The 25,547-nt window shown below is 54.8% G+C and overlaps 2 protein-coding genes across 4 annotated transcripts; both read left to right on the top strand.

Annotated features, from left to right (window-relative positions):
* The first annotated feature begins 682 nt into the window (after positions 1–682).
* Positions 683–12,374, top strand: LAD1 (ladinin 1). Of its 2 annotated transcripts, none has more exons than XM_027665707.1 (10): positions 683–886; positions 4,296–4,436; positions 5,759–6,257; positions 6,671–6,814; positions 7,545–7,594; positions 8,532–8,604; positions 9,085–9,216; positions 9,600–9,689; positions 10,862–10,939; positions 11,279–12,374. In XM_027665707.1, exons 1-10 carry the CDS (start codon positions 849–851, stop codon positions 11,285–11,287), a joined length of 1,254 nt encoding a protein of 417 aa, XP_027521508.1. In that variant the 5' UTR covers positions 683–848; the 3' UTR covers positions 11,288–12,374. The 2 variants fall into 2 exon arrangements, with proteins under 2 accessions (XP_027521508.1, XP_027521509.1); XM_027665708.1 differs by having other exon boundaries at positions 6,674–6,814.
* Positions 12,375–12,875: 501 nt separating this feature from the next.
* On the top strand, positions 12,876–24,605 carry TNNT2 (troponin T2, cardiac type). 2 transcript variants are annotated; one of them, XM_027665716.1, is made up of 18 exons: positions 12,876–12,956; positions 15,287–15,334; positions 16,265–16,275; positions 16,392–16,409; positions 17,021–17,050; positions 17,823–17,879; positions 18,421–18,453; positions 19,055–19,090; positions 19,350–19,371; positions 20,304–20,364; positions 20,494–20,610; positions 21,247–21,324; positions 21,457–21,567; positions 21,991–22,100; positions 22,711–22,801; positions 23,215–23,255; positions 23,949–23,954; positions 24,524–24,605. In XM_027665716.1, the coding sequence occupies exons 2-18, from the start codon at positions 15,297–15,299 to the stop codon at positions 24,570–24,572; spliced, it is 909 nt and encodes a 302-aa protein (XP_027521517.1). In that variant the 5' UTR covers positions 12,876–12,956; positions 15,287–15,296; the 3' UTR covers positions 24,573–24,605. The 2 variants fall into 2 exon arrangements, with proteins under 2 accessions (XP_027521517.1, XP_027521516.1); XM_027665715.1 differs by lacking the exon at positions 17,021–17,050.
* The last annotated feature ends 942 nt before the right edge of the window (positions 24,606–25,547 follow it).

Here is a 25,547-nt window from a genome sequence, read left to right on the forward strand (position 1 = left end):
CCTTCACCCCTGCCCTTGGAAGGCGGGTGTTGCCCTGTGTAAGTGTAGGGGGATGGGGGTCTCAGGGCAAGTCCAGAGGGGATGATGGGTGTGGTGGGCTGGGTCCAAGCATGAGATGAGCCTGGGCACACAGGCTCCTCTCTGGCACAGGGCTTTAGCACCCAAAAATTCGATCCCCCCGTGCTTCAGCCCCTTCCTCTGAGACTTTGTGAGTGTTCTCTACTGCAGGAGAGCTCCCAACAGCAGGGAGGCCATGACAGCTCGATCCAAGATATCTGGAAAAAGGGCTGGAAGGAGCAGGGAACCCTCCCATGCTCTTTGGAAAGCGCTGGGCTGCACCCAGCCAGAGGTGTTTTAATGACTGTTTTGGATCCCTGGGAGCCAGCCTCCTCCCACTCAGCCCAGGGTAATTCACCTCCTCCACCGGGGCTGGAGGAGTTGTTGACTGGTGGAGGGTGGCTGGTAGAACAGGTTCTCCGCAGGGAGTTGTCTCCGAAACCCTGGGAGACCTGGATGGATCGAGCCCCGAGCAGGGATCTGTGCTCAGAGCCTGGCACGGCAGGAAGCGAGGAGGGAGCTGTTTTTTGCGTGGCACTTCTGGGCAGGGCGTCTTTCGCTCCGCGCCGCTGGTAGACAAATTACAGCCTTGCCTCCGTCAAGGTAGATAAGGAACCATGTGATGCAGCGTGGTGTAAACTGGTGGCAGGCAGGGTAAAGGTGCACAGGGAAATAACCTTGCGAGGGAGTTCTTCCCTCCCTCCTCAGGGGGCAGAGTCTGATCAAACGGCACCTTGGCCTCGATGCGTGCGCAAGTTTTGGGGGCTCTCTGAAATTCCCGGGAAGCAGGAATGTCTTTTAGCAGGAGGAATTGGTCTGATCTCTCCAGGTAGGTGCTGTGGTTTAATGCTTAACCCTTCCCACGGGTGGGAGGCAGGGGGTGAGGGTGGGCTGCTACATGGTCAGCTGGACAAAGGGGTGTTGGGGAGGATGGGAAGAGGGGCAGCCACCCTGGTGGTGTTGTTTGCAGAGGTGTTGCCAGCCCCATGGAGAGCTCAGCACTGCTGGGGTTCCTTGTGGGTGGGCAAGATCAGAGGCATTTTTGTTTCTGCTGCCAGGGGAAGCTGAGCATTGCATAGGAAAATTACCCTCGAAATGCATTTTCACTCCGTGTGGGATATATTTTTGGTCTGATTTGCCTTTCTTTGGGGCACAGTCTGGCTGGGCTGTGCCCCCAGGCTTGCTCTGGAGATGGCTGGGGGGTTTTACACTCAGCCCATGCCCATACAGCCCCTGGGTGTGTGTCCTGGCTCTGCCCTGCCCATCTGGTGCTGAGCAAGCCCTGATTCAGCAGCAGTCACTGAGCCATCCTTGCAGCCTTTCCTAAGGAGAGATTCTTGGCTCCAATGGGAGCCGGGGTGAGTGAGACTCCTGGGCATCATGGGGTGAGTCAGGGGCTCACACAAAGCTGGGGATCACTCCTGACCTCCTGCAGACCCCAGGGCAGCACTGCCAGCCAAGTGCAGGTGGAGTGATGGAGACTCAAACACAAAAATCTCTCACAAATCGGAGAAGAAATCCTGGTTTAAGTTGATGTGATGGCTCTGAGACTTAATTGCAAACCCCGGTAGTTCGTGTAAGAAAGGGGAATCCCAACTGGTTTGGGTTGGAAGGGACTCAAAACTCATCTTGTTCCACCCCCTGCCATGGGCTGGGACACCTTCCACTAGACCAGGTTGCTCCAAGCCCCATCCAACATGGCCTTGTACACTTCCAGGGATGGGGCAGCCACATCTTTCTCTGTGCCAGGGCTTCACCATCCTCATGGTGAAAAATGTCCTTATATCTAATTGAGACCACCCCTGCTCGGAGGTTGCCAGCTCACACCCTGCCCTTTCATGAACGGGATGGATCCAGAGGGCATTCCAGCCCCATCCAGATCCACCTCCTCTGAGCCACAGACCTGCCCAGCCACAAGCCCAGTGGGGTCCTGCACCCTGCATGTTTCACAACCCAGAAGGCAGTTCCTGTGCTCTCATTAGATGAGGCAGCACTGAAACAGCAGAAATGTCAGAAATCTCTGCACTAATGATTAACAGGAGAGGACAAGGCAGGGACACTTGCCAAATTTTTTACTCATCTCTTTGAGATTAAAAAAGGTAAGACAGCAAAAAATAAATCCCCCTTTGAAAAGAGGAGGGAAAGGTTGGCGAAGCAAATCCATCGCCTAATGGGTGGATTGCTTAATTAGAAATAACGAGAAGCTGCATGTGGAGGTTACGTGCTGCCTCAGAAAGAGCCAAGGAGGGAAGAGCCAAGGCAGGAAAATCCCATTTTCGTTTTGAAGGAGCCTGTCTGTGTGTAAAAACAAAGAAGTAACTGGCTGTCACGTGGGTTTGAACCGACATTAGTGCTCTGTGCTGTCACTGCTTGAGGGACTGGAGTGCTGAGCAGAGGCACTGGCACCTGTGTGTGCCCGTGTACCTGCCAGCCTTTCCAGGTGGGAATGTGTGTGCAGGGATTGCTGCACTGGGACAGCAAACACGGCTGTGCTGCCTTCCCAGCCCCTCCGAGCTGTGCACTCAGGGTCAGGGTCAGCCCAGGGAGGGGAGCACAAAGGAGGTGTCCCCACCTGGGGATGCTCATCAGCTCCCCAAGGACACATCCCAGCCTTTTCCATCCCTGTCTCTCCCGATGCCAAGCATGACATTAGGGACCACCTGGAGCTCCCCAGCAGTGAGTCTGATTGCTGTTGTGGTGTGCAGGGTGTTTGGGGGTGTAGGGAGTGATGGGGGCAGTGGGAGGGAAGGGCATCACCCCCCCAGCATTGCAGAATCACAGAATCTGCTGAGTTGGAAGGACCCACAAGAATCCAACCCTTAGCCCTGCACAGGATCATCCCCAAGAGTCACACCCTGTCCCTGAGAGCACTGTCCAAAAGCTTCCTGAGCTCTGTCAAGCTTGGTGCTGCGACCACTGCCCTGGGGAGCCTGTTCAGTGCCCGACCACCCTCTGAGGGAAAAACCTTTTTCTAAGATCCAACCTAAACCTGCCCTGACACAACTCCAGGCTGTTCTCATTGCCCTGTCCCCAGCCAGGACCTGCCCCTCCTTGCTCTCCGTTCCGCTTTGCTGGCCCTGCCGAGCTCCCCCGCCTGCCTTGACTGGGAAGAACAGAAGCCACAAATAGTTGCGGGGGGCAAAATGGTTTAATTTATGACCCAGCTTTGATTACACAGTAACTCGTAACCACGCTGAGAGTCACCCTGTTCACAGCAGCGCTCGCCGTCGCAGGGGCGTGGATGCTGCTGACTTTCACCTTCTTAAAAGTCAAATCCATGGTGCACCCTGAGCCTGGATGACACTGGAATGCCAGGGACAGAGGTGGGATGAGGTTCTGGGATGGACCCTGTGCAGAGAGGGCTCTGCCCCAGCAGTCTGTTGGTGTGCTGGGAGCTCCATGGTGTTCCCTGCATCTCTTTGAGGCTGATTGAGGTGCTTGAGGTGAATGAACACTGTTGTGAAAAGCTCAATCTAGTCAATAAAAATATTTTCCAACACAGTTCATGCACTGGCCCAGAGGGTGGGAAGGTTTAGCACAGAGAAAAGACAGGAAAGGTGGTGTTATCCAAACACCTTTCTATTCAGGATGACATGTTATAAACCCACACGCATTTGGCTTTTGCAATATAAAATGTTCAAAGATGATTATAAACCATGTCCCTTTGGTACAATTTGTGATTATAAACAATACCCAGTCCAGCCACATGCAGGGAGGAAGAGGAGTTCCTGCCAGCCCTGTTCCCAGGCACAGCATCTCAGCGGTTGCCTTCAGCATTTGTGCTTTTGCACCTGAGGCTTTTTGCTCTATAAAAATTAAATTGCCATCACTACAACTTGCTTTTGGGCTAAAATCTTCTGCCACTAGTGGTTACCCTTCCAGTTCATGTGGTTGGGCTCTGTGTGGTGGCTCTAGGGTCCAGGTCTTGCTTCCTCCAGAAGGCTGCTTAATGTAAGGATTCCTTTTGAATGAGTGCTCCCTCCAGCAGGAGAAATTAGGAGTTGTAAAGTCAAGTGCTTGTGGTGGGAAATGCCTGCATGAGTTTGGTGGAGTGAGAGCACTTTGCTACACTTGGCTCTTGTTGGCCTCCCTTTCCTCCAGCCCTGTGCAGGGCAACTTCTCTCATCCCCTGGGCCTTGCCCAGCGTGTTTCAGTTTCCTTTCTTGTGTGGCACCAGGGCTGCAGGCTCCTCATGCAGGACACAGCCTCGCCACCTCCTTATGTTTCATCCTAAACAGCCTGGCCAGGCAGAGGACCCTTGAGGATGAAGAAGAGCAGCAGAGAGAGCGCCGGCGAAGGCACCGGAACCTGCTGTCCTCCACATCGACGGATGAAGAGCCTCCCAGCCCTGGGAAAGACTCCAGTCCAGCTTCCAGCAGGTGTGTGGGGTCCTGCTGGCATCAGTCTTGCTCCTGATGCTGATGGCTCATGTCTTACCAACTTGTTTTTCTCAACCTGCTGCTGCAGCTGGTGCGAGTCTCTCCTGGATGAGGGTGGGCTGAGCCGTGGGATGAGCTGGAGTTCTTTGGGCAGAAGGATGGGCTCCACAGGAGGAATAAAGAGGGAGAGATCCCTGGTGGGCTCAGTCATGGGCCTCAACATGTCCCATGGCACAGGGAGTTGGTGTGCTGTGGTGAGGGCTGGGGCTAAGGCTGAGCTCAGGTGGATGCTGGCCCTGCCCTGGTGGGGCAGGCTCCCACTTCTGCAGAGCAGGTGAGCAGAGCATCAGAGCTTGTGTGTCCTCCTTCTCTGAACCTTGCAGTTCACACAACGGTGTGACCTTTGCTGACGTGGGGAGGTGACCCAAGGGCTTTCCAGTGGTGCTCCCAAAGTCCCTGGATGCAGGGAGGTGCTCTGGGACCAGGCTGTCCTTACACAACATGACAAATGCTCTGAATTGAACCTGGAAATGTCCAATACTTAGATGGGTTTTGTCCACAGAGACTCATGCTCCAGAGTGTTTCTCTGTGTTTCGGACAGGATGGAGTTGGGGTGTTTGGGTTGGATCTGGGTTGCATAGGGGCTGGACATGACTAATATGAACCAGGTGGGTAGGACAAGTCCCCCTTCCCTGGTGCTGGCACAGTCTGCCCATGTGGTGATTGCAATTCAGGAGGAGGGCAATTATTATCCCATCTCCTTCCCAAGCCCTTGTGGATACCACTTCCATGGCCCTGGCTAGGTGTCCTTCTGCCTCTTCCCAGACCTTGGGCCTCTTTGCTGGTTTGTGAAGGAGGGGAAACAGCTGTTTCACAGCTTGTGTTGGGACTGTGGTTGGACCCTGCCAGACCAGATTGACTTCCAACCAACTCTTCACACTTAAACATACTGGGATATTTTTCCCAGTCCAGTGAGGAGCTGCTGACACACTTCTCATCCATCAGCAGACCCAGCACAGTGCCCTGAGCCCACACCTCCTTGGCACAGGACTTGGTGGATGCTGGTGTCCTGTGATGAGGCTGCAGAAATGCTTAATCTCTGACACAAAGAGGGGGGGAAAAAAAAAAGACTTTCAATCCAATCTTGTTCTTGGAGAGCTGGGCTGGGGTGCTGGGGATGAGTATGGCTGCAAGACCTGGTCTGATTGGGGGACTCCGGGCAGTCCCCCCCTCAGAGCCTTTTGCCTCACTGCCAGCATAAAAGCCATCCCTCTGGCCCCAGGGTGCTGAGGTTTGCCTCCCGATTTTGTCTCTGTCTCTAGACCTCAGTCCCTGGTGAAACCAGTGTCTCCAGAGGACGGGGAAGAGCGGAAGCTCTCGGAGGCGCTGAAGCCACAACAAGGGAGACGGACAAGGTGCCTGCCACCTGTCTCTGAAAAACTGAAGCAGAAGAAAGAGCAAAAGGAGCCAGGGCTGGGAGGAAGCCACACGGAGGCAGGGACACAGCCATGTGTGAGGCAGGAGAGCATCTGGGCAGGAGAGCGGGATCAGGATGCAGCCAAGGGCAGAGGGGACCCACCAGGAGACCAGCACCTGGAGCCTGTCTCAGAGACGAAGGCAGTGGTGAGGGGACGGCTCCGAGACAAAGAACAAGGTGTGGGGACTCCTCGGGGGGAGCAGAGGAAGGAGCTGAGGGAGCTGCAGCAGCCGCCGGAGGTGGGGGGCTGCCGGCTCCGGGAGGTGAAGATCCTGACCAGGCAGGGAAGCCGCAGCACGGAGGAGAAAACAACCTCGGTGGTGACCTCACCTCTGGAGCAGCAGGTGAGCAGGAATGGACAAAGCACCAAACCTTGGGGTGTGGGGTCCTGGGTGAGGGAAGGGCAGCAGAGAGAGGGAGAGCCCAAAAGTACCAGGAGGGAAATGGGACCTGAGGGATTTTGGGGAAAGTTTTTCTGAGAGCTGCAAACCACGAGGTAATGGACAGGGTCCCATCACCTCCTGCCCTCCCTTGCCTGCACTGTTCTGATCAACGTCTCCTGCAAGCCCCTGCTGACATCACGGTTTCACTGAAGAGATGTTTGGGGCTTTGCATATCCAAGTGAGGCAGCCAGAGTTTGCAGGATTTAAATCTCAAACTCCTGCCTCCAAACCAGTTCCCACCATGGCTGTTCCATGCACCTCAGCCTTCTCTGCAGACTCTGCAGGGACGCATCTGATGTCTGCTTTTTCCTCAGCAGCCATCCAGGAATCCCTCAAAGCAGGTTATACAACTGTCTCCCACACAAGATGAACCTGCAGAAAAGCCAGACCTTTCTCCAACTGATGTCACCTACAGCAGCTCCATCAGACGAACCAGCCCAAGAACTGTCTCCTTTCGAGTAAGAGCTGAAGCAAGTGGTGAAAGAACCTCATTGAAGCAGTGGAGGATGGGAGGGAGGAAGGAAGGGTTGCTTTGGCCTCTGGATTATGTTGGCAGAGCCTGTTCCCAAAAGTGTGTTCAAAATCCACCCTTGGGCTGGGCATTGCAGTTCTGCTTCAGTCTTCCCTTCATTTCCATTCTCTGTGTCTGACCAAAGGCCTGTGATGATGAACATGCCCATGTTCATATGGTTTGTGCTGGCCAGAAAATTTATGGGAAGTGATGAGAAAACAGGGAGCTCGTTGTCCTCAGAATTTCCAGAGTCACAGGAGTTACCATCTGCCTTCTGGCCTTTCTAGTCTTATCTGAAAGCACAGGATAAAAATAAAATTCATCTCCCTTCTTGTCCCTTGTTACAACTCTGAGAATGTATTCAGTTTCTGCCCTCCAAAAAGGATCTGTGGAATAAAGTGGTTGGAGAGGCTGGGAAACCCAAGAACTGTTGAGGCCCTCCCTGCTGTGGATCAGGGCTGTCTGGCTGTGCTTAATTGACTTTCATGTGGCTTTATTGGGAATAAAACCATTATCACTACAAAGCATCTTTAGTCTGGGGAGCTTTGAGATAAGCTCTGGTGTGGGTGCAAATGGAGCTTGCTTGGAACTGGGGGAGATAGCAGAGATAGTTTGTCCCATGTGTCTCTCTGATAACCAAAGCTGGCTCTGGTGTCTCCTCTCCTTGTGTCTTCCAGATCATCTCAAGAAAGCAGAAAGAAGAAAGCCAAAGCCCTCTCACAAGGAGGTCAGCACCTCCACCATGACAAGGGGGTCATGTTACTTTGGTCTTGCTGGGCAGGAATTGTCCTCCTTTGTTTTCCAAGGGAGGAGGAGGAGGTGATGGGACCTGGGAGTTAGTGAGTGCCCTCACACAGGTCTCGGGTGCCTGGCTGACCAGGCAGAGGACAGGACAATGTCCAGTGTGCAGCTTGCATCTGTACAAGATCACGGAATCACAGACTGCTTTAGGTTGGAAGGGACCTTAAAGATCTAGTTCTAACCCCCTGCCATGGTAGGAATATCTTCCACTAGCCCAGGTTTCTCCAGCTTCCCCCCAGCAAGGCCCTGCTGTCTGTTGGGTATTGTAGTTTCATGTCATTGCTCATGTCTGCACAGGAGTGGTTGTGTTGAGTGGTGCAGCACCACAACAGGGTCCCATCCATGGGGATATCAAAACACCCCTGCAGGTCCATGAGAAACATGACCTGGCTTTGGTGGACAGACCAAGGCATCTTCCACATCTCCATGGGAAAGTTTGGCCAGGTGGCTTAAAAACTTGAGGAACTGAGAGCTCAGATGTGAACACAGGGAGCTGATAGGATGCCCTCTCCTGAATGCAGGGCAGGGGAGTGGGTTTATGGACACCTGGGCTTGCTCCTGTGCTGTAGGCCAACCCATACTGGTATCAGGGAGGATGCAGTTCAGAGCTGGCAGTGGTCTATTCAGGGATGCAGAGCTCAGAGATGCATTTCAATGTACAGTGTGGCCCAAGTAAGACAGTGAGACCCAGAGATCTTGGCCACCAGCAGGGAATGAGTTGCCTGGGTTCACTTGGCAGATGGATGCAGGAGTGCCTGGGTGGGAGGGGGTCTTCTCCTGCCAAGTGCAGTCCCCCAGGACCATGAGCTGAGTCCAGGAGATCCTGAGGGGGCCATGTTCAAATCTTCCCTCTTCTTCACCAGTGCGAGTCTGAGGATCCCAGCTAGCAGCAGCACCATTGGGGAGAAGCTGGAAAAGTACAACTCAGCTGTGCAGGTACCAAAACCACTGGGCATAGCCAGGCTGGGGTGGGAGGGATGTGCAGGAAGAGAGAGAGGGGTGGCCTGTGTCTGAGTGAGGAGGGGAGGGACTGAGCTACACCGAACACCAGAGCTAAGGGGGTTGAAGAAGATGGTCCCAGGCAGAAAAAGGAATTGGCCTCAGGGTATAGGAGCAGAGTGGTTTGAACCGATAGAACCACACAATGGTTTGAGTGGGAAGGGACCTTAAGAATCATCTCGTTCCAACCCCCAGCCGTGGGCAGGGACACCTCCCACTGGACCAGGTTGCTGCTTGCCTTGGGAAGGGTCTGCACAGTCCTGCTGGGGGGAGGCAGTGGGGCGAGTCTGTGAGCTGGTGACGGGAAGGGAAGGAGCAGACCCCAAGGGGCTCAGGGTGTGAGCCAGAAGCAGGACATCGCTTTTTACCCCCTGGGGTGCAGCACGGCCCCGCTGACGCCCCTCTCTCTCTTCCCAGCGCTCGGAGGGGGTGAAATCCTCCGTACCTGTCCAGAAGAGCCGCCTGCTCTCCTCGGAGGGGGTGGCCAGCAAGCGCAGCTTCTTCGAGGCGAGCGCTCCCAGCAAGGCGGAGCCTCTGGCCGTCAGGAAGGTAAGGGAGGGAGCTGCCCCGAGCCAGGACCTCCCAGCAGCGCCCTGTGCCACGGCAGGCACTAGCTTTTTGGGCAAATTTTCCTCTTCGCGTACCAACGCACAGCCCGGCAGGCTGCTGCCAGGACGCGGTTTGGTGGGAGTTGGGTGCCTGTTGGATGGTGCCAGGCAGGGCTGGGCTTGGGCACCGAAACTCCTCTGTCAGTGTGTGGGTTCCTGTCGATGTGCTGGTATTTGAGGAGCTGGGATGGAGCCAGCATGTGGGCTGGTCCCTGCCTGTTGCAGCTTTGCTCAGTCTCCCCATGCCCTGGGGACTGTCCTGGGTTACATTCGTGCAGTGGGAGAGCTGGTGCTGTAACCCTGGTGTCCCTTTCTATGCTGTAGGACAACCTGAAGATCCCAGGATCAGTGACATCTCGCATTAATCTGTGGATCAGCCGAGCTCAGGAGCCTACCAAGGAGGACAATAGCAAGGTACCAGCTTGTGCCAACTCCTCGGGTGAGAGCCCTGAGGCCAGGCAGCCTGGCAGGACAAGGTCCTGCATCTGGGGTGGTGGGGCTTGAAGGGTTGATGAAGTTTTGGCTGAACCCGTTAAAGGGTTTGAGAGGAGTTTAGCCAGGTTTGGAGGTCTGAGTGCTGCAAGGCCACAACGATGAGGTATCGAGGCTCTAATTGTTGCTGTGCCCTGGCCCCAAGCCCCAAATGCCTGAGACAGCTGATTCCAGCCTTTGGTGAGGTGAGGAGGGAGCAGGTGGCAGCTGGGTGTGCATCCCAGGACTTATAGGGGTACCTGCCCCTGTCACCTGTGAAAGAGATCACCCCAGCATGATCCCATCTCTACCAGTGTCTGGAGGACTAGCTCTGATCCAGGGGCCAGTGGGAGTTGAGCTGTGTGCTCAGTCCTTTTGTGCTGGGCTCTGAGGGGCTTGGACACCTGTGTGTGCTCTGAGAGTCCTGATGCATGTGTGATCTGGGGTCATCTGCACCCCCATGTGTGTCCCAGTCTCCCAAAACAGGGTGCCTTGTAGCTGTGGGGGCTCAATGCCCAGCTAAGGGGCCTCAGAGATCATCACTTTGCCCCTGTGGCTGCTCCATGGATATGGGTGCACCAGAGACAGACAGGAGAATCTTTGGCCTTGGAGTGGTTTTACTGTTCTTGGAAAGGCTCAGCAAGTCCTGGGCAGGTATCACTGCTTGCAGCAATGGGGTGTTTGGCCACTGCTTGTAGCAGTCTCCTACACCCACTGGGGTACAGGACCAGGAGGGGCAGCTCCAGCCCAGCCCCACAGCCAGGGAAGGCAAGCCTGGGCACCCCCAGTGCTGAGCTGCAGAGATCAGCTCTGCCCAAACGTGTCTGTACTGGGTGGCTGTGCTGGCTCAGTGTCTGCCAGGAAAGGGTTTGCTCCTGGGGTCACTCCTGGGCAAAGCTTGGGGCTCCTGGATCAGTTTTCCTGTAAAAACACCTGCTTCCTCTCTGTGGGCTGGAACTGCACTTGGTTTTGAGGGTCTACCAACATCTCAGAGCTGGCTGGTTTTACCTGAACAGTGTGTGCTTCAACGTTTGGTTGAAGTCAGACCAAGGCAACACTGCACCTGATACATGGAGAAAACCTTCCCGTGGCACTTATGACTCTCCTGTTTGCAGGAAATCAGGAAAATCAACAGCCTGCCAAAGCGTGATGTCTGGATAAAGCAGCCTGGAGCCACCCCTGGGGACACCAAGGTAGACACAGAACTGTTCTGGTGCATCCTCTTGAGCCAGGGGCAGAGCCAGGCCCTGCCTGCTGGTGCCTCACCCATAGGGCAGGAAAAAAACAGGTTATAGGGGGAGAGGGAACATGAGGGTCATCAGGACCCCAGGACTTGGGGGAGTCAGCAGGAGGAGACAACTGGAGGCACCTGTAAGGGTGAGAAGGAGTCTGGTCTGGGAGAAGAAGGGAAGTGGTAGGATATAGGGGACGCCTGCCTGCCCCATCCCCTCTCAGGTCCTGGTTAAAGCAGCTGCCTTTGGGGGCTTTGCAGCCTCAGGCCCAGCCTCACTGGTTCTCACTTTCTTTTCCAGTTGCAATAATACCAGTTGTAATATCAGATGATCTGGGAAAAACTGGTTTGCTCTGAAGAACAAAGCCCAGCCCTACCCAACCATCCAACAGCTCACTGCCATGAGTCCCCCATGCCATGTGGACCACCGGGCTCCTCTGCTTGTGGGATGGGAAGGAAGAAGGCTGGAGGAGTCTCCCTGTGCTCCTGGTCCTCATTCACTGCCTGCCTGGGGTTGTCCAGGCCTGGAGGCTCCTTGCAATGCTGAAGGCAGACTCTTGTCTTGTTTTCCCACAGCATTTTGGTGTTCTGCTCCTGATCTCTGCCTGTGCCCCATAACTGCCCTTGCAAAGGGGATCAGCCCACATGTGTCCCTTGCAGCTGGAAGATGCCAGCGGGGCAAGAAACTGCCTGGCCAAGGGAGTTTCAGCTGCACATCCATGGACATGTCCATCCCTTCTGCCTGGCCCGTGTGGGATGAGGTGGGGCAGGCAGATGTCCCCCCCCATCCCAGGATGTCACTGCCAGAGGGACCCAGCCAAAGGCAAATAGTGTGTGCAAAGTCACACGAGTGCTGGTGTTGCTCAGAGATGCCTCATGGAAGAAGGGTGGACCTGGTGGCCCCGGTGCTTCCCTCCAGTACTTTTGCAGCTGAACCAGAGACTTGTCCTGCTCCCTACCTCCCCTGCCCCTACAAGCAGTGACCCCTCTCATTTAGTGACACAGGGAGGGTGGGCTGGCCCTGGCCATGGCCCTGTTTTGGGGGTTGCATGGAGCTGAGCAGCCTGTGCTGGGCCCCATTTACCTCTCGTCCTTCCCCCCGAGCCCTTTGCCCAGTGTTATGCAGGCCCTGATCCTGCTCTGGGAGCTCACCCAGCAGGGATCCAGGATGCTCTCTCAAAGCTGGCTTTAGGGTGCCATGGGCAAAGGGCTCAAATACTTGTGCTGGGGCCATTGTATGAGCTTGGGCTGGGCCTTGAGCAACCACTGTGGTGACAAATGTGGTGTGGGACTCTGCTGCTGCCCCTGGATCTGAGCTTGCTTTCTGGGCTTTGGAAAGGACTTGGTCTTCTCTGTGCATTTTTTTTTTTCTAATAAAAGTTGCTCTTTCTAAAACACTCCTGGTCACCTGTCCTCCTGGGCTGGGATGGAGAACTGTTCACTTCCCTTCTCCTGACAAAGGGAAAATAGGGAAAAACCTGAAACGAAAGTGTCCTGAGAGGGTAAAAGCAGCCTGAGAGTCTTCCCTTCTCAGTAGAGCATCTCGAGCTCAGTGCAGGGGCTGAGTGAGCCGGGGCCGGGGGTTCCAAGGAGGATCTGCTCCTCCACTTGTGGCAGCGCTGCCTTATCAGCATCCCCGGCCCGGGGTGACAGCTGGGCTGGCTTGTGTCAGCCCCTCGGGCACTCACGTATCTCGGTACGGAGGGTTTAAAATAGCAAATCTCTGAGGCCACACAATAGCTTGGGCTTATATGGGCTCCTGGGGAGGAAGGGGGAGCGGCGGAGGGGGCCGGGGCCGCGGCTGCCGAAATAGCAGCTCACAAGTGTTGCATTCCTCGCTGGGCGCCGGGCACATTCCTCCCGGCGCTGCCCGCCCCGGGGTGGGCGCTGGAGCCCCCTTAAAGCCTCCTGCCCCCCAAGAGCATTTCCCAGACACCCGCCGGCTTCCCCTCGGCTCCCTGGGACCTCCCGCGGCACAGGTAAGGCTGGGGCAGCCCGCTCCTGGTGTAGATGCTCAGTGGAAGGCAGCACTTACAGACCCAGAAGTGATTCGGCTCGGGGTTCACGATCCTCCCCAGCCCCTTGCTCCGGGCTGTGTTTTTGCCATGAAGGCATTCCCATGGAAAAAGCATCAGGACCATCTCCAGCCCGCTGTATTTGCAGTTTGTCCAATGCCTTTTGAACCACCCTGATGTGTGCCAAGGCGGCTGAGATGGATCTCGGCTGCCCTGGTGCTGGAGGAATCTCACAGATCCCTGATCCCTGTGTCTCTGGAGGGAACAGAAGGGATGTGATGCCTGTGGGAGGGTTAGGCCAGCCTGGCCCTGGCTTGCTGGCAGCCCATGGGGTGGGATAGGGGTGGGATGCTCCTGGGTATGGTCTGACCCTGCCAGGCAGGACTGGAGCAGTGACATGACCCACAGTGGAGAAACGGTGGGAAATGGGAGCTCCATGTCTGGGCAGCCTGGAGGAAGGGAGAGACTGTGAACCACGGATTAACTCAGTCCCACAGGTGTGACCAGCCAGCCCTGAGCTGAAGGAGAGGGTGATTTTAAGGAGTGGGAGGAATATCTGGGTTATTTAATACACAGCAAATGATATGAGATTTTTTTCAGTCAATAATATGTGCAATGTTTCCTCTAACTCTGTACTATATCTGCTGGTTCTCCTAATTCTATCAAAACAGAATTTTAAGCCTTAATTGAAAAGTTTATCTGTTTCTGTGCAGAGGATGGATAAATACTCCCCAGAGCCATTTTTTTCTTGTATATCCCCTTAACAGTCCTGGGTTTGGTGCTGTTCCCTCTGCTCTGTGGGATCTAGTGATGTATGAGATAGGAGGGGAATGGAAATGTAGGAATAAACTTTCACATGTTTGCACTGTCATGGCCAGGAGGGGCCCTCCACTCCTGTGTCATGAGAGGATGACATGAAGCCTTGTGCTTAGAGGCTTAGAGGCCACATAAAAGATTTGGCCAAACCTGAGGTTTCAGAACCATGCTGAGCCTGGGGGAAAAGCAGGGCCACGAATTGATATTTGAGGGGAAGTGGAAATTGAGGGGATGGTGCTGGAGGGGGTGCTGAGGGCCAGGCCCCACATCCATCAGAAGAAAGAGAAGAGCAACGTCAGAAGCAGGAGGTGATCCTGAGGCAGACAGGGCCGACTTGCAGTCCTGACTTCGTGTGTCTCCAAAAGCCCCTTGTGAGTCATCGCCCAGAAGTGAGATTTGACAACCCCTGGAGCTGTGGGTGCGCCCAAACACCCCTCCTGTAATGCCTTTCCCATGCCTGAGGAATCCAACTCTGGATTCAGCATCTTGAATAAGCAATCCTGAAGCCTGTCCTACCCATCCTGGGTAATAAAATGCTCAACAGATGCAGCCAGGACCAGTTGTTCCCAGAGTCCGGGCAGCAGGAGAAGTGAAGCGTTGTTGCTCTGGGAACAGGTGGTTTAGCACATGAAAGTTATTTCTAGAGCTGCTTTGCATTGTCCTGAGGCATCTCAGCTCTGCTGAGGTCTGGGACGATCATGAGCAGTGCACAGGCTGGGCAGGGGATGGGGCTGATGCCCTGGACTGCTCCAGGATGCCCAGGGATGTGGCTGGTCAGTGCAGACCTCCCAGTGGAGTGCTGGGTGAAGGTTAGATGAGGTGGGACGATGAGCAAAGTCCTCCTGACCACAGCTGGGAGCATAAGCATGGCCATTGCTGCAGAGTTTTTAGCCCTGTTGCTAAACCAGACTGTGAATTATCCCTTTTAGCTGACCTCAGGCCCAGAGCCAGCATCATGAGAGAAATGCTCCTGCTGAGCCCAGGTTGCCTCTTTCCAGAGCACTTGGAGGGCTGGGCTGGGAGATCTCTGTGAGGACTTGTGCTGTGCCTTGTGCAGGGCTGTAAATCCAAGATAACAGGTCGTCCCTGAAAGCTTCAACTGAGCTAGTAGGAAGCAAAACAATCTGATCATTATAGTGGGGTGATTTTCCTGCCCCCTGAGCAAACACAGCCCCCTGAGAGGGCTGAGGAGAGGGGAGCTGTGCCCTGGACATGGCTCCTGACAGAGTTATCAGTGCTGCATGAGGCTGTGTCTAATCTCCTATTTGAGGCGAGCTGTGATCCTGGGACAGGAGGGGAGGGGGGAGCCTTATCTCTGCTAAGATAACACTGTCACAGCCCAGCTGGGGACAGCTCCAAGTCCTTTGGAGAGATGCAACATCTCTGTGCCCCTGTCCCGGCACTGGAGGACGGGCTGTGCTTGTCCTTATCTCAGCTCCTAACCCTCACTTTTTCCAATCTGCCTTGAACTCTGCCAGATAACCAGGCATGTCGGACACTGAAGAGGTCACTGAAGAATATGAGCAGTAAGTGGTGTGTTTTTAAACACACTTTCTTTCCCCCTATTCCCACTTTCCCAGAGTTGTAGTGTTGCTCAGAGGTGCCATTCAGAGGGCACTTGTCATTACCCCAGCACCCAGCATGAAACCCCCCAACCTGTGCCCATCTACACCACTGCCCTGGCAGTGCCAGACCCCCAGCAGTGAGGAGTTTTGGGTTAGGAGCTGTATCCACACACATGGATGGGACAAGGGATTGTTCATATATTAAAAAGGCTGCAGTGTAAATCAGTGAGACAGAGCTGGGAAAACCTGATGCCACCAGTCTGTTGCTGATGGGATCCTCCTGCCACACCCAGACCATCAATCCCCAAGGCCCAAATTTGAGAGGAATTTTTGCTGGTGAGAGTTCCTGGGCCATGAGGCGTGTTCTGGAGAGATGGGGCTCAACATCTGCACTACACAGCTACAGGGATCAGTGTGAACACAGCTCCTGCTTCTCATCCACCAGCTGAAAAAGCAGATTTGCATCCTTCTCTTGTGTTTCAATGCCATGACAAACTCACATGTGTCAGCAACCTGCCCCCTGGGTACACCTGAGGACAGGCTGTGCATCTTCCCCAAGGTCAGAGAAGGACTTTGGGGCAAAGGTGGGATGTGAGATGACTGTTTCTGGGATTACAGGCCATGGTCACTCAGTCTTCTCAAGCTGCAAACTGTTGGTGTGCTCTGAGCACTGTCAAAGTGTCAGTCCTGCTGTCCACAGCCTGCAGAGTGACCTGGGTCTTGTCCCTGTCCCCACTGCCACCTTAAAGCCACCCACACAACAGTCCTTGCTCATTGCTATGAGAAAGGGGAGGCATCCTTGAGGAAATTCCAAGTTCCCCTCCCGATGGATGCACGTGCCCCGTTACAGCAGACTGGTGTAACTCCAGATATTTGTGTTGTGCTTTGCAGGGAGCAGGAAGGTAAGAGGACACGGAGCATCTGCAGCTGCCCTGAGGCCAAAAAGTGATCAGAGAAACTTCAATAACCTGCGTCTTCTTTCTCTTCTCTCTCCCGTGCCTGTGTGTGCTCTGTGAAGAGGAGTACGTAGAAGAAGGTAGGTGTTTACCTGCAAGGACCAAGAGACAAGTGCTGTGGGTTCAATGTTTTGCTTAGGGGGCTGTGGGGGTCAAGTCCTTGGCTGCAACGGCCAAATCATGCCCAGGAAAGGCATGTTCAAGATTTCTCCACCTGAAACATCAGTAGGATCAAAACCAGACTGAACTTTCCCGGGATCTCTTTTGTCAAAGCGAACTCTTGACTAAAAACAGGGGTGGAAATGCTGGACACGGGTATTGGCAGAGGTGTGAGCCCAGTAACCCAACGGGAGCTGGAACTTCAGCTGGATGTGTGTCAGTGATGCTCAAGCACAAACCTCCATCTGCCTCAGCTCGATGAAGACACAAACTGCCCTGTGCACGGAGCTGCTCTGGGGCACAGCTGAGCTGGGCTTTTGGGCTGGGCTGGGCTGGGGAGCTGGGCTCTGCTGAGCCTCTTGCTGCTTCAGGGCACTACCAGGCAAAACATCCTGAGCATTAAGAGCAAAGAGAGGCACAAAGGGGAAACCACTGCAGTGTTTTAGTCCTTGTCTAATGCACACCAGAGCTCCACAGCTTCATGGCCTCCAACTAACTCTGCCCTTATTCCTTTCCCTCCTCCCTGGCCCAGAAGAGGAAGAATGGATAGAGGAAGAAGACGGTAGTTATTGCACCTTTCTTTATTTCATCTCTCCACTGCTGCTGTGAATATGTCGTGGGTCATGTGTCTTTTGCCTCTCCCTGGCTAGGAAATGGTTTTCTTTCATTCTTCCACTTCTCTCTCTTGCTCCTTGCACTCACCTCTCCTGCCGTGCTGTGCTGTGTGTGGATCTGCTCCTGTGTCTGTGGCTTCTCTCTTACATCTGCCGATCAAATGCACTCACGGTTTGCTCCCTTTACTATCTTCTTTTTCCTTCTGTCTTGCTGTGGGACCACAAGTCTTCCCAAGACCTGCGGGCCCCAGCATTGCTCTGACTCCGATGGAAGACTCTTGTGGGGACACTGCTCCCTCCAGTGGAAAAATGCTCCAACAGTGTCACAAATAAGATTGTGAAGGTGCTGAAGGCACGTTCTCTAGTGCCAGCCAACCCTGGGCTTCACTGGCTGGAGGAGAGTGATAGAAATCACTCCCCCCTTCCTGGGGTGTAAGGGAATGACAGCATGAGAGGGAAGGAGGGACAAGCCAGGAAGTGGCTATAAATCCTTTAATTTCATTAATTTATTTTTTTTTTCCCTGCCTGAGGACAGAGCAGCCCTTGGGTAAAGGTTAGAGCAAAATCTTTTGCTTTCTGAGCCTCTGTTTCTCTCTCTCGTGGCTGCGTCTCCTCTGGTCTCTCTCAGTCGGGTCCGTGGCACAGTTGTCCTGATACCAGGATGTGCAGGGAGCCAGAGGGAACGATGCTGTTGGACTCACACTGCCCTTTATCCCACAGGTCAGGAAGAACAGGTAGAGGAGGTGGAGGAGACGACCAGCGAAACCAAGGCAGAAGGTGAGTGGTGGCTTTGCCAGCAAGCTCCCATGGACTGGCAGGAGCCACGCTCTGCTCCAGTGCAGTGCCAAGCAGGGTCTGAGGTGTCCCAGCACGGCCTGTGACAGGGGTCAGTAGAACAGAGGGGCAGCTCTCCCCCAGATCTGTGGTGTCCAGTAAGGGGAGTATCAAAGCTGAGATGCCCTTTCCTGATCTGCCTTGGCCCTGCAAGCATGAAGATGTTTGTGTTTTCTGCTGGTTGCTGATCAGTTTGTGTCCAGCCCTCTGAAATAATGCCAAAAATGAGTCAAACCTCTTCCATCCTGGGGTCCCCACAGGTGGGGTTTCCAGAGCGGGGGTCATACTCTGATTTCTCTCACCGTCTAAAGAGCACTGGTGTTCATGGGACAGCTTTGGAACATTTGGGGTGGCCTGATGTGTGACCCCATGCTGTTACAGCTGGTTGAGGGGCTCAGATCTCAGCTATGTCCCGCCAGGTTTGAGTGCTGGGACCCCTCTGTGGTTGTCCTAACTCTTATTCTCCCCATTTCTTTTAAAACAGAGCAAGAAGATGAAACAAAGGCATCAGGAGAAGGTAAAGCAGGAGCAGAGGAGAGATGGTTTTGGCCATTTCAGTCTTGACCCCAGTCCCTCAAGACACTGGGCCCTTGGAACAGTATTTTTGGTGTTGAATTCATTTTCTGCTGAAGGGAGAGAGTCTGTGGTAAACAGGGCAGAGCTGCCCTGGCCTTGTCCTGCAGCAGGGCAGGGGCAGCAGGAGGGGTGGCTGTGTGCTGCCTAGAAAGAAATTCACCCAAAATCAGAGAATCAGAGAATCACAAAATTACTTGGGTTGGAAAAGACCTTAAAGACCATCCTGTTCCAATTCCTGCCCTGGGCAGGGACACCTTCCACTAGACCAGGCTGCTCCAAACCCTGTCCTACCTGGCCATGAACACTTCCAGGGATGGGGCAGCCACAGCTTCTCTGGGCAGCCTAGAAGGATTGAAATATAATTTTGAAGTACAAAATACAAAAGGTGAGGGTGGCACTGTTGTTTTTTGGACAGTGTTCTCAGGGACATGGTGGGATTGTTGGGGTGTCCTGTGCAGGGCCAGGAGTTGGACTCGATGATCCTGATAGCTCCCTTCCAGCTCAACATATTCTATGATTCTATGACTCTGTGTTTTCCACAGGTGGAGAGGGGGACAGAGAGCAGGAGCCTGGGGAAGGTGAAGTATCACCCTCATTCCTTTCACCTGTGTAAGGAGGTAGCAAAAACTGCTCTGCCCAGCCAGGAGCACCAAAGTATGTCTCGGGTTTTGGCACATGGATGGACACCTCATTGATGGAGGATGATCCACAGTGCAGCCTGTGCTGCTGGGAGAGAGGGGGAGCTCGGCTCAGGGTGGTGGGTTTGGGTCAATGTGTGAAGGAAATGCCTCTGTGACCCTGACCTTGTCTTTCTGTCCTGCTCCTGGGGACCTGCAGGTGAATCGAAGCCAAAACCCAAGTAAGTGTCAGAGTGTTTTTTCTGGGGAAAGGTCTGAGCTGGGAGCTGTGCCAGGGCAGAGGCTCCATGTGATGGGCTTAGCACCCTGATCCATAAAGGGCATGGGACAGTGAGGCCTCCAGAGCATGGAAACACAGTGGGACGGGGAGATGGAGAAAAAAGGGAGAGAAACAGACAGGTAAACATGGAGCATGAGGGGATCCTGAGAATAAAGTCTTTAGGCAGTTTTGAAGCATTTTGTGTGTTCCCTGGGAGAAGTTCAGCTGCCCTGTGGCCCTGTAACTGGAAAAAAATCTGTGCACCCCAGCCTGGGATAGAGAGGCCATGGCACAGCCAGGGTCTGGCTTCTGCAGTGTGCTCCTGGCCACAGCATGAGTGCCAGCATTCCAGGGACAGAGCACTTGCCCAAAGGAGCGGGGATGTAAACCACAGCCAGGAACCTGTGAGTCCTCATGGAGCCCTGGAATGCTGTGGTGTAGGAGGGAGATCTGTCCTCAGCCATCATCTCTTCATCCCTTTGTGTCTCTGCATGCCCCTACTGAGCATCTCCTGCCCTCCCTCAAGCCCACAGAGAGGATGGTCTCCATCTCCCTGTGCCAGGTCACACTGGAGCATGTGGTTCCTCTGTGCCCTTTTGGGTGAGCAGTGGGTTGGCTGCCAGCCCCAGGGTGCTGGCAAAGGGTCGTGGCCACATTGTCTGCAGCTTGCACAGTTATTCCAGCCATGCGGGCGCCTTGGAGTGCTTCCCAGGAATGCCACAGGTCTTCCTCTGAGGCTGTCCAGCTGGCAACTTCCAGCAAGAAGCATTACACTTCCCTGACCCACAACTGTGCTCACTCTTCACCCCTGGGGACTGCAAGGCTCAGGGAGGAGGGCTGGGTGGATGATACCTGCTGTAGGCCCACCATCCTCCTGCTCACCTTCCACTGCAGGGTCTTCATGCCAAACCTGGTGCCTCCCAAAATCCCAGATGGCGAGAGGCTGGATTTTGACGTAAGTTGTGCCCTCAGTTCCCATTCCCATGGGGTGATCCTCTCACGTTGCTCCCCTCACAGTGCCCAGCAGCTCCCCAGCTCCTGGAGGCTCTGCTCATGGGTGTGTTCCTGTTTCTATCCCGTGCAGGACATTCACCGTAAGCGCATGGAGAAGGACCTGAACGAACTGCAGGCCCTCATTGAAGCCCACTTTGAGAGCAGGAAGAAGGAGGAAGAGGAGCTCCTGTCCCTCAAGGACAGGATTGTACGTCTTCAGCCTTCCCACTCCACCACTATAGCCACCCCTTCCCCTGTGGGCACATGGCCACCATCCTGTCCTCATAGTCCTGACAGGAAGATCCCTGCAGGACAGAGCCTGAGATTTGAGCCAGATTTTGTACCTCAGTGCCAGGAATTACAGAATCATAGAATTTCCTGAGCTGGAAGACACCTACAACAACCACTGAAGTCAAACCCCTGGCCCTGCACAGGACACCTCAACAATCCCACCCTGTCCCTGAGAGTGTTGCCCAAATGCTCCTTGAGCTCTGGCAGCCTTGGGGCTGTGACCACTGACCTGGGGAGCCTGGTCAGTGCCTGGCCAGCCTCTGGGGGAAGAACCTTTTTCTGATCTCCAACCAAAACTTCGCCTGACACATCTCCAGCCATTCTCTCAGGTCCTGTCACTGGGAAGCCCCTGGCCCGTCTGCTGCGGTGCTGCGGTGCCTAACGATGACGCACCTTGCTCGTGGTCACTGTCCACACATTCCCTTGGGAGATGTGGGAGCAGCAGATCCACCCTTGGGGCTCTCAGGGCTGTGAGAATCAGGGATCTGTCCATAGGGACAAAGAGGATGCAGGTTCCCCGGGGTGTCCAAGCCAATGTCCTCTCCTTCTGCAGGAAAAGCGGCGAGCGGAGAGGGCGGAGCAGCAGCGGATCCGCAGTGAGAGGGAGAAGGAGCGCCAGGCCCGGATGGCCGTGAGTGTCTCTTGGGAACGGGGGGCTCAGGATGGGCTGGGGGGAGTCTGGGAGCATGAGCTGTGTACTGGGTGCAAGACAGCTCGTGATGTGTCCTTCCACCTGCTCCTGACCCACTCCTGACCCTGGCAGGAAGAAAGAGCCCGCAAAGAGGAAGAGGAGGCTCGGAAGAGGGCTGAGGAGGAGGATAGGAAGAAGAAAGCTCTCTCCAACATGCTGCATTTTGGAGGCTACATGCAGAAGGTGTGTAATCCTACCCCAGGCGGTGCCAATGAAGCTGCTGGTGCTCCTGGGAAGGGCTTCACCACAGGCTGACCTCACCCAGTATTGATAGACTGTGGTTTCTAAAAGCAGAAGTCAGGTCACCGTTTTTGGGTCACAGCAGAGGTTACGGGGCCAAAGTGAGCTCAGAGCTGCTGTGAGCTCAGCTTTGCTGTGCAGATGCTGGCCAGGGCAGCTCCAGCCTTGCCTCAGGGACAGGGACAGGGATGGGGATGGAAACAGAGGATGAGATGTGTCTCATCCACTATTGCCAAAATTTCCTTAAAGACCTCATGTGCTTTTGGAACCCCAAAAAGCTGAGGGTCTTGGTGGCAGAACTTTGGATGGAGTAGAGCAAAGGCTGGGCAGATTTCCTTCCCTCCAGTGAACTGATGGTTTCCTCAGTCAGAGAAAAAGGGTGGGAAGAAACAAACAGAGCGAGAAAAGAAGAAGAAGATTCTCAGTGAACGGCGGAAGCCCCTGAACATCGACCACCTCAGTGAGGACAAGCTGAGGTGAGCACAGGCTGCAGGAGAGATATCCAGGGCAGGAGCCTGGTGTTGGGTCTCACCTCCTGGGGCAGGATCCTGGGCTGGAGAGGGATGTCTGTAGCATGATCCTGGCTGTGAAGGGATGCCTGTGGCAGGATCCCAGACTGGGAAGGGATGTCTGGGGCTGGATCCCATTCTTGGAAGAAATGTCTGGGGCTTGCAGCCCAGACAAGAGGGTGATGGCACAGATGGAGATGGGCTCTGACACCCCTCTGGGGACATGGCTCCATGGCTGTGCCGGGCCACCACAGCCAGGCTGCGGCTGGTGGCACCAACCATCAGAGGGAGCCAGGCTCACACACATGGGACACGTGTGTCCCAAGGGAGCCAGGCTCACATGGGTGGGACATATGTCCTGAGGGACCCACTCTCACATGTGTGTGACCTGCATGTCCCCCTGTGCACCGACCTCCACCGTGGCTCTGGTCCACGTGTGGGACTGGCATCACCACCTGGGTAACACATTCCTGTCTGGGCAAGCAGCTTCCAGAGCAGGGGAGGTGTTGGCATCACTCCCCGTCCCCTGGGAGCCATGTCCCTTTCCTGCACTGTCATCAGCTGGCTCTTCCCACAGGGAGAAGGCCAAGGAGCTATGGCAAAATATCCGTGACCTGGAGGCTGAGAAATTTGACCTGCAGGAAAAGTTCAAGCGGCAGAAATATGAGGTGAGCCGCCAGGTCCTCTGTGACTTGTTCACCCTCCGTGTTCCTGGCTGCTCCTTCTGCTCCCCAGCTGGGAGATGAGGTGGGTTGTCCAACTGGCCTCCCAGCTCCTGCTTGGCACTGCAAGAGGCTTCCTGTTCTGCTGCACAGCACAGCCCCGTTCAAGGCCAGGTTGGACAGGGCTTGGAGCAACCTGATCTAGTAGAAGATGTCCCTGCCCATGGCAGGATGTGGGATGAGATGAGCTTTAAGGTTCCTTCCAACTCAAACCATTCTGGGATTCTGTTATTCTAAACCCCACACAAGAACTGCTGGGAAAAAGAAAGCAGTGATGCATCTTCAGCTCGACCCTTGTCCCCAGCCAGGCGTGGGGCCTCTTGCCAGACCTCATCATCCACCTGCATTTTTTCTTGCAGATCAACGTACTCCGAAACCGTGTCAGTGACCACCAGAAAGTGTAAGTCCCTGGACAGGCTATACCTCCCTTTTCAACATCTCCTGTCCTTCCAGCTCCCTGCAGTCCTGTCCTTCTCTATCTCCCCACTCTCTCACACCCTCGCTGAGCCACCTCCTCTTCCTCCCACCCCTGCCTCTGGTCCTACTGGTGCCTGGTGTTCACAGACCTGCAGGTCTGGCCCAGAGATATCAGTCTGTGCTCTTCTGCTCCCATTGACAGACCCCCATGACTTACTACCACCACCAGCTTCCCCCTGTCCCAGAGACCCTGGCTGGGGATGGACTCTGGGGAGACCCCACCTCTGCATGGGGAGCCTTGTGTCCTGTGAGGTCTTTCCAGCAACTCCCATCCCTGCAAGGGCTCTGCCCAGCATCCCAGGAAAGTGCTGGAGATCCCAGCTTGTCTAGGAGGGGAAATCCCATGGGCTATGGGAGCTGTGCAGCCCTGCAAGGGCAGGGGAGCCTGCCCCCATATCCATGTTCCCTGCACGTGATGGGGGGACCCTTTGTAGGAGGGTGGAAGAGGGTGTTTAACCCCCACTCTCAGGAGCACCATGCTGCTCTCACATCCCCATCCCAACCCTTCCATCTCACATGGGAGATGCTCAGCCCACCCCGTGTCAGGTGCAGCATCTCCCACCCACTTACACCAGCTCTCTCTTCTCTTCTGCCCCAACACGGCCTGTTCCTGCAGCAAAGGGTGAGTACAGGTGTTTCTGAGCGTTGTGTGTCTCCCACTGCACGTGTGCTGCATGGACACTGGGACATCAGGGAAGCAGCAGGGCTGAGGGACAAGGCAACGCCAAGAATTGGCAGCCGAAGCCAGAAATACCCTTCACTTTCCACCCAAGCCTCCTCCTCCTCCTCTCTGCTGACTTGTGCCCAAAGCAGTGCCTGTCCCTCTAAGCTGGTTAAGGAGAGTGATGTGGTGGGTCCTGAAGGATTCTGCAGATGTTTTTATCCCTCTGCAGCCAGAGATCCAACTCATCAGTTCTTCTCCAAAGGATCCTTAGATGGGGAGAAACATGGGAAGGGAATTGGGGCTCCTTAGAAATGCCTGGCAAATGCATGAGCTTGTTCCTACAGAGCCCCAAAACACTTGACTCAGGCCCCAGGGTTTTACCTGAGGCCACTGAAGACCTTCATCCCCATAGGGCAGTGAACATCAATGGGAGGTATCTCACTCCTTTGCAGGACTGCTGACAGCACCCACCTCACCCCTCCTGTCGTGATCACTTTACTGCACGTGCTCTTCTGCTTCCCTTCCAGGTCAAAGGGTGCCCGTGGGAAGACCATGGTGGGCGGCAGGTGGAAATAGCTGACTCAGGAGGCACAAGAGGCTGAGCCACAGGGAGAGGCATTGCCTCAGGGCTGCACCAAGTGCCCACCCGCCCTTCCACTGCACGAGGCCCTGGCTGTGGGCACAGGGCGGGCTGGGGGGGCAGATGCTTCTCCAGGTGCCGTTTCTCATCTCCACACCCCCAGCTGGTGTTGTGTCTGTAAATAAAGAGAGCGGTGAGGGGGTGTGGGTGTTGTCTCTATCCCGACGCTCTGAGCCCAGAGGGAACAGGCACAGGACAGTCTCAGCAGAGCTCGACATAACCAGCACGGCTGCACACCTGCTCCAGCCACCCAGGACCTCCTGAATAACATTGCCACAGAATATTCTGAGTTGGAAGGGACCCACAAGGATCATCAAGTCCAACTCTTAAGTGAATGGCTCATATGGGGATCGAATCCACAATCCTGGAGTTATTAGCACTTTAGTTCCTGCTTTTGCTGTACCTGTGCTCCTCTCTGGTCATCTCTCTCTCCCACAGTGTCTTGTGGGGCACTGCTCCCAAGTCTCTTGGTCCATGGAATAGTCACAAACTCACCCTCCAGGCCATTCTTATTCCTATTTCCACCACTTGTTACAGGGCCCAGACCAACTGGGTTTGACTCCTCTGCATGTTTCTGACAACATCCAGTGAAGCCTTGAGATAAGTCACTGTGGAGAGGCCATTTATCTGTGCCTTAGAGGTGTAGATCTCTTCCATCTGGCTGTGGGCATCTCTGTAGCACGTTCACACGTGCAGTGCCCAAAGTGGTACATATCTGGATAACCCCAAGTGCTCCTGGTGGATCTGGACTGTAAGCCAGCTGAAGACACCAGCCTTGCCTGCCCATTTCACAGGGCAAACTGGCCCATGGTGTTGATAAACAGTATCCATTAAGCATTTCCCAGAGCAGTGAGGAAGGGAGGGATGCACAGGGTGGTGGGTCTTCAAAGGCTTCTTGTCCCTCAGCAAGA

Source organism: Corapipo altera, unplaced genomic scaffold, assembly GCF_003945725.1.
Source record: "Corapipo altera isolate COAL_440 unplaced genomic scaffold, ASM394572v1 202, whole genome shotgun sequence".
Classification (NCBI taxonomy): domain Eukaryota; kingdom Metazoa; phylum Chordata; class Aves; order Passeriformes; family Pipridae; genus Corapipo; species Corapipo altera.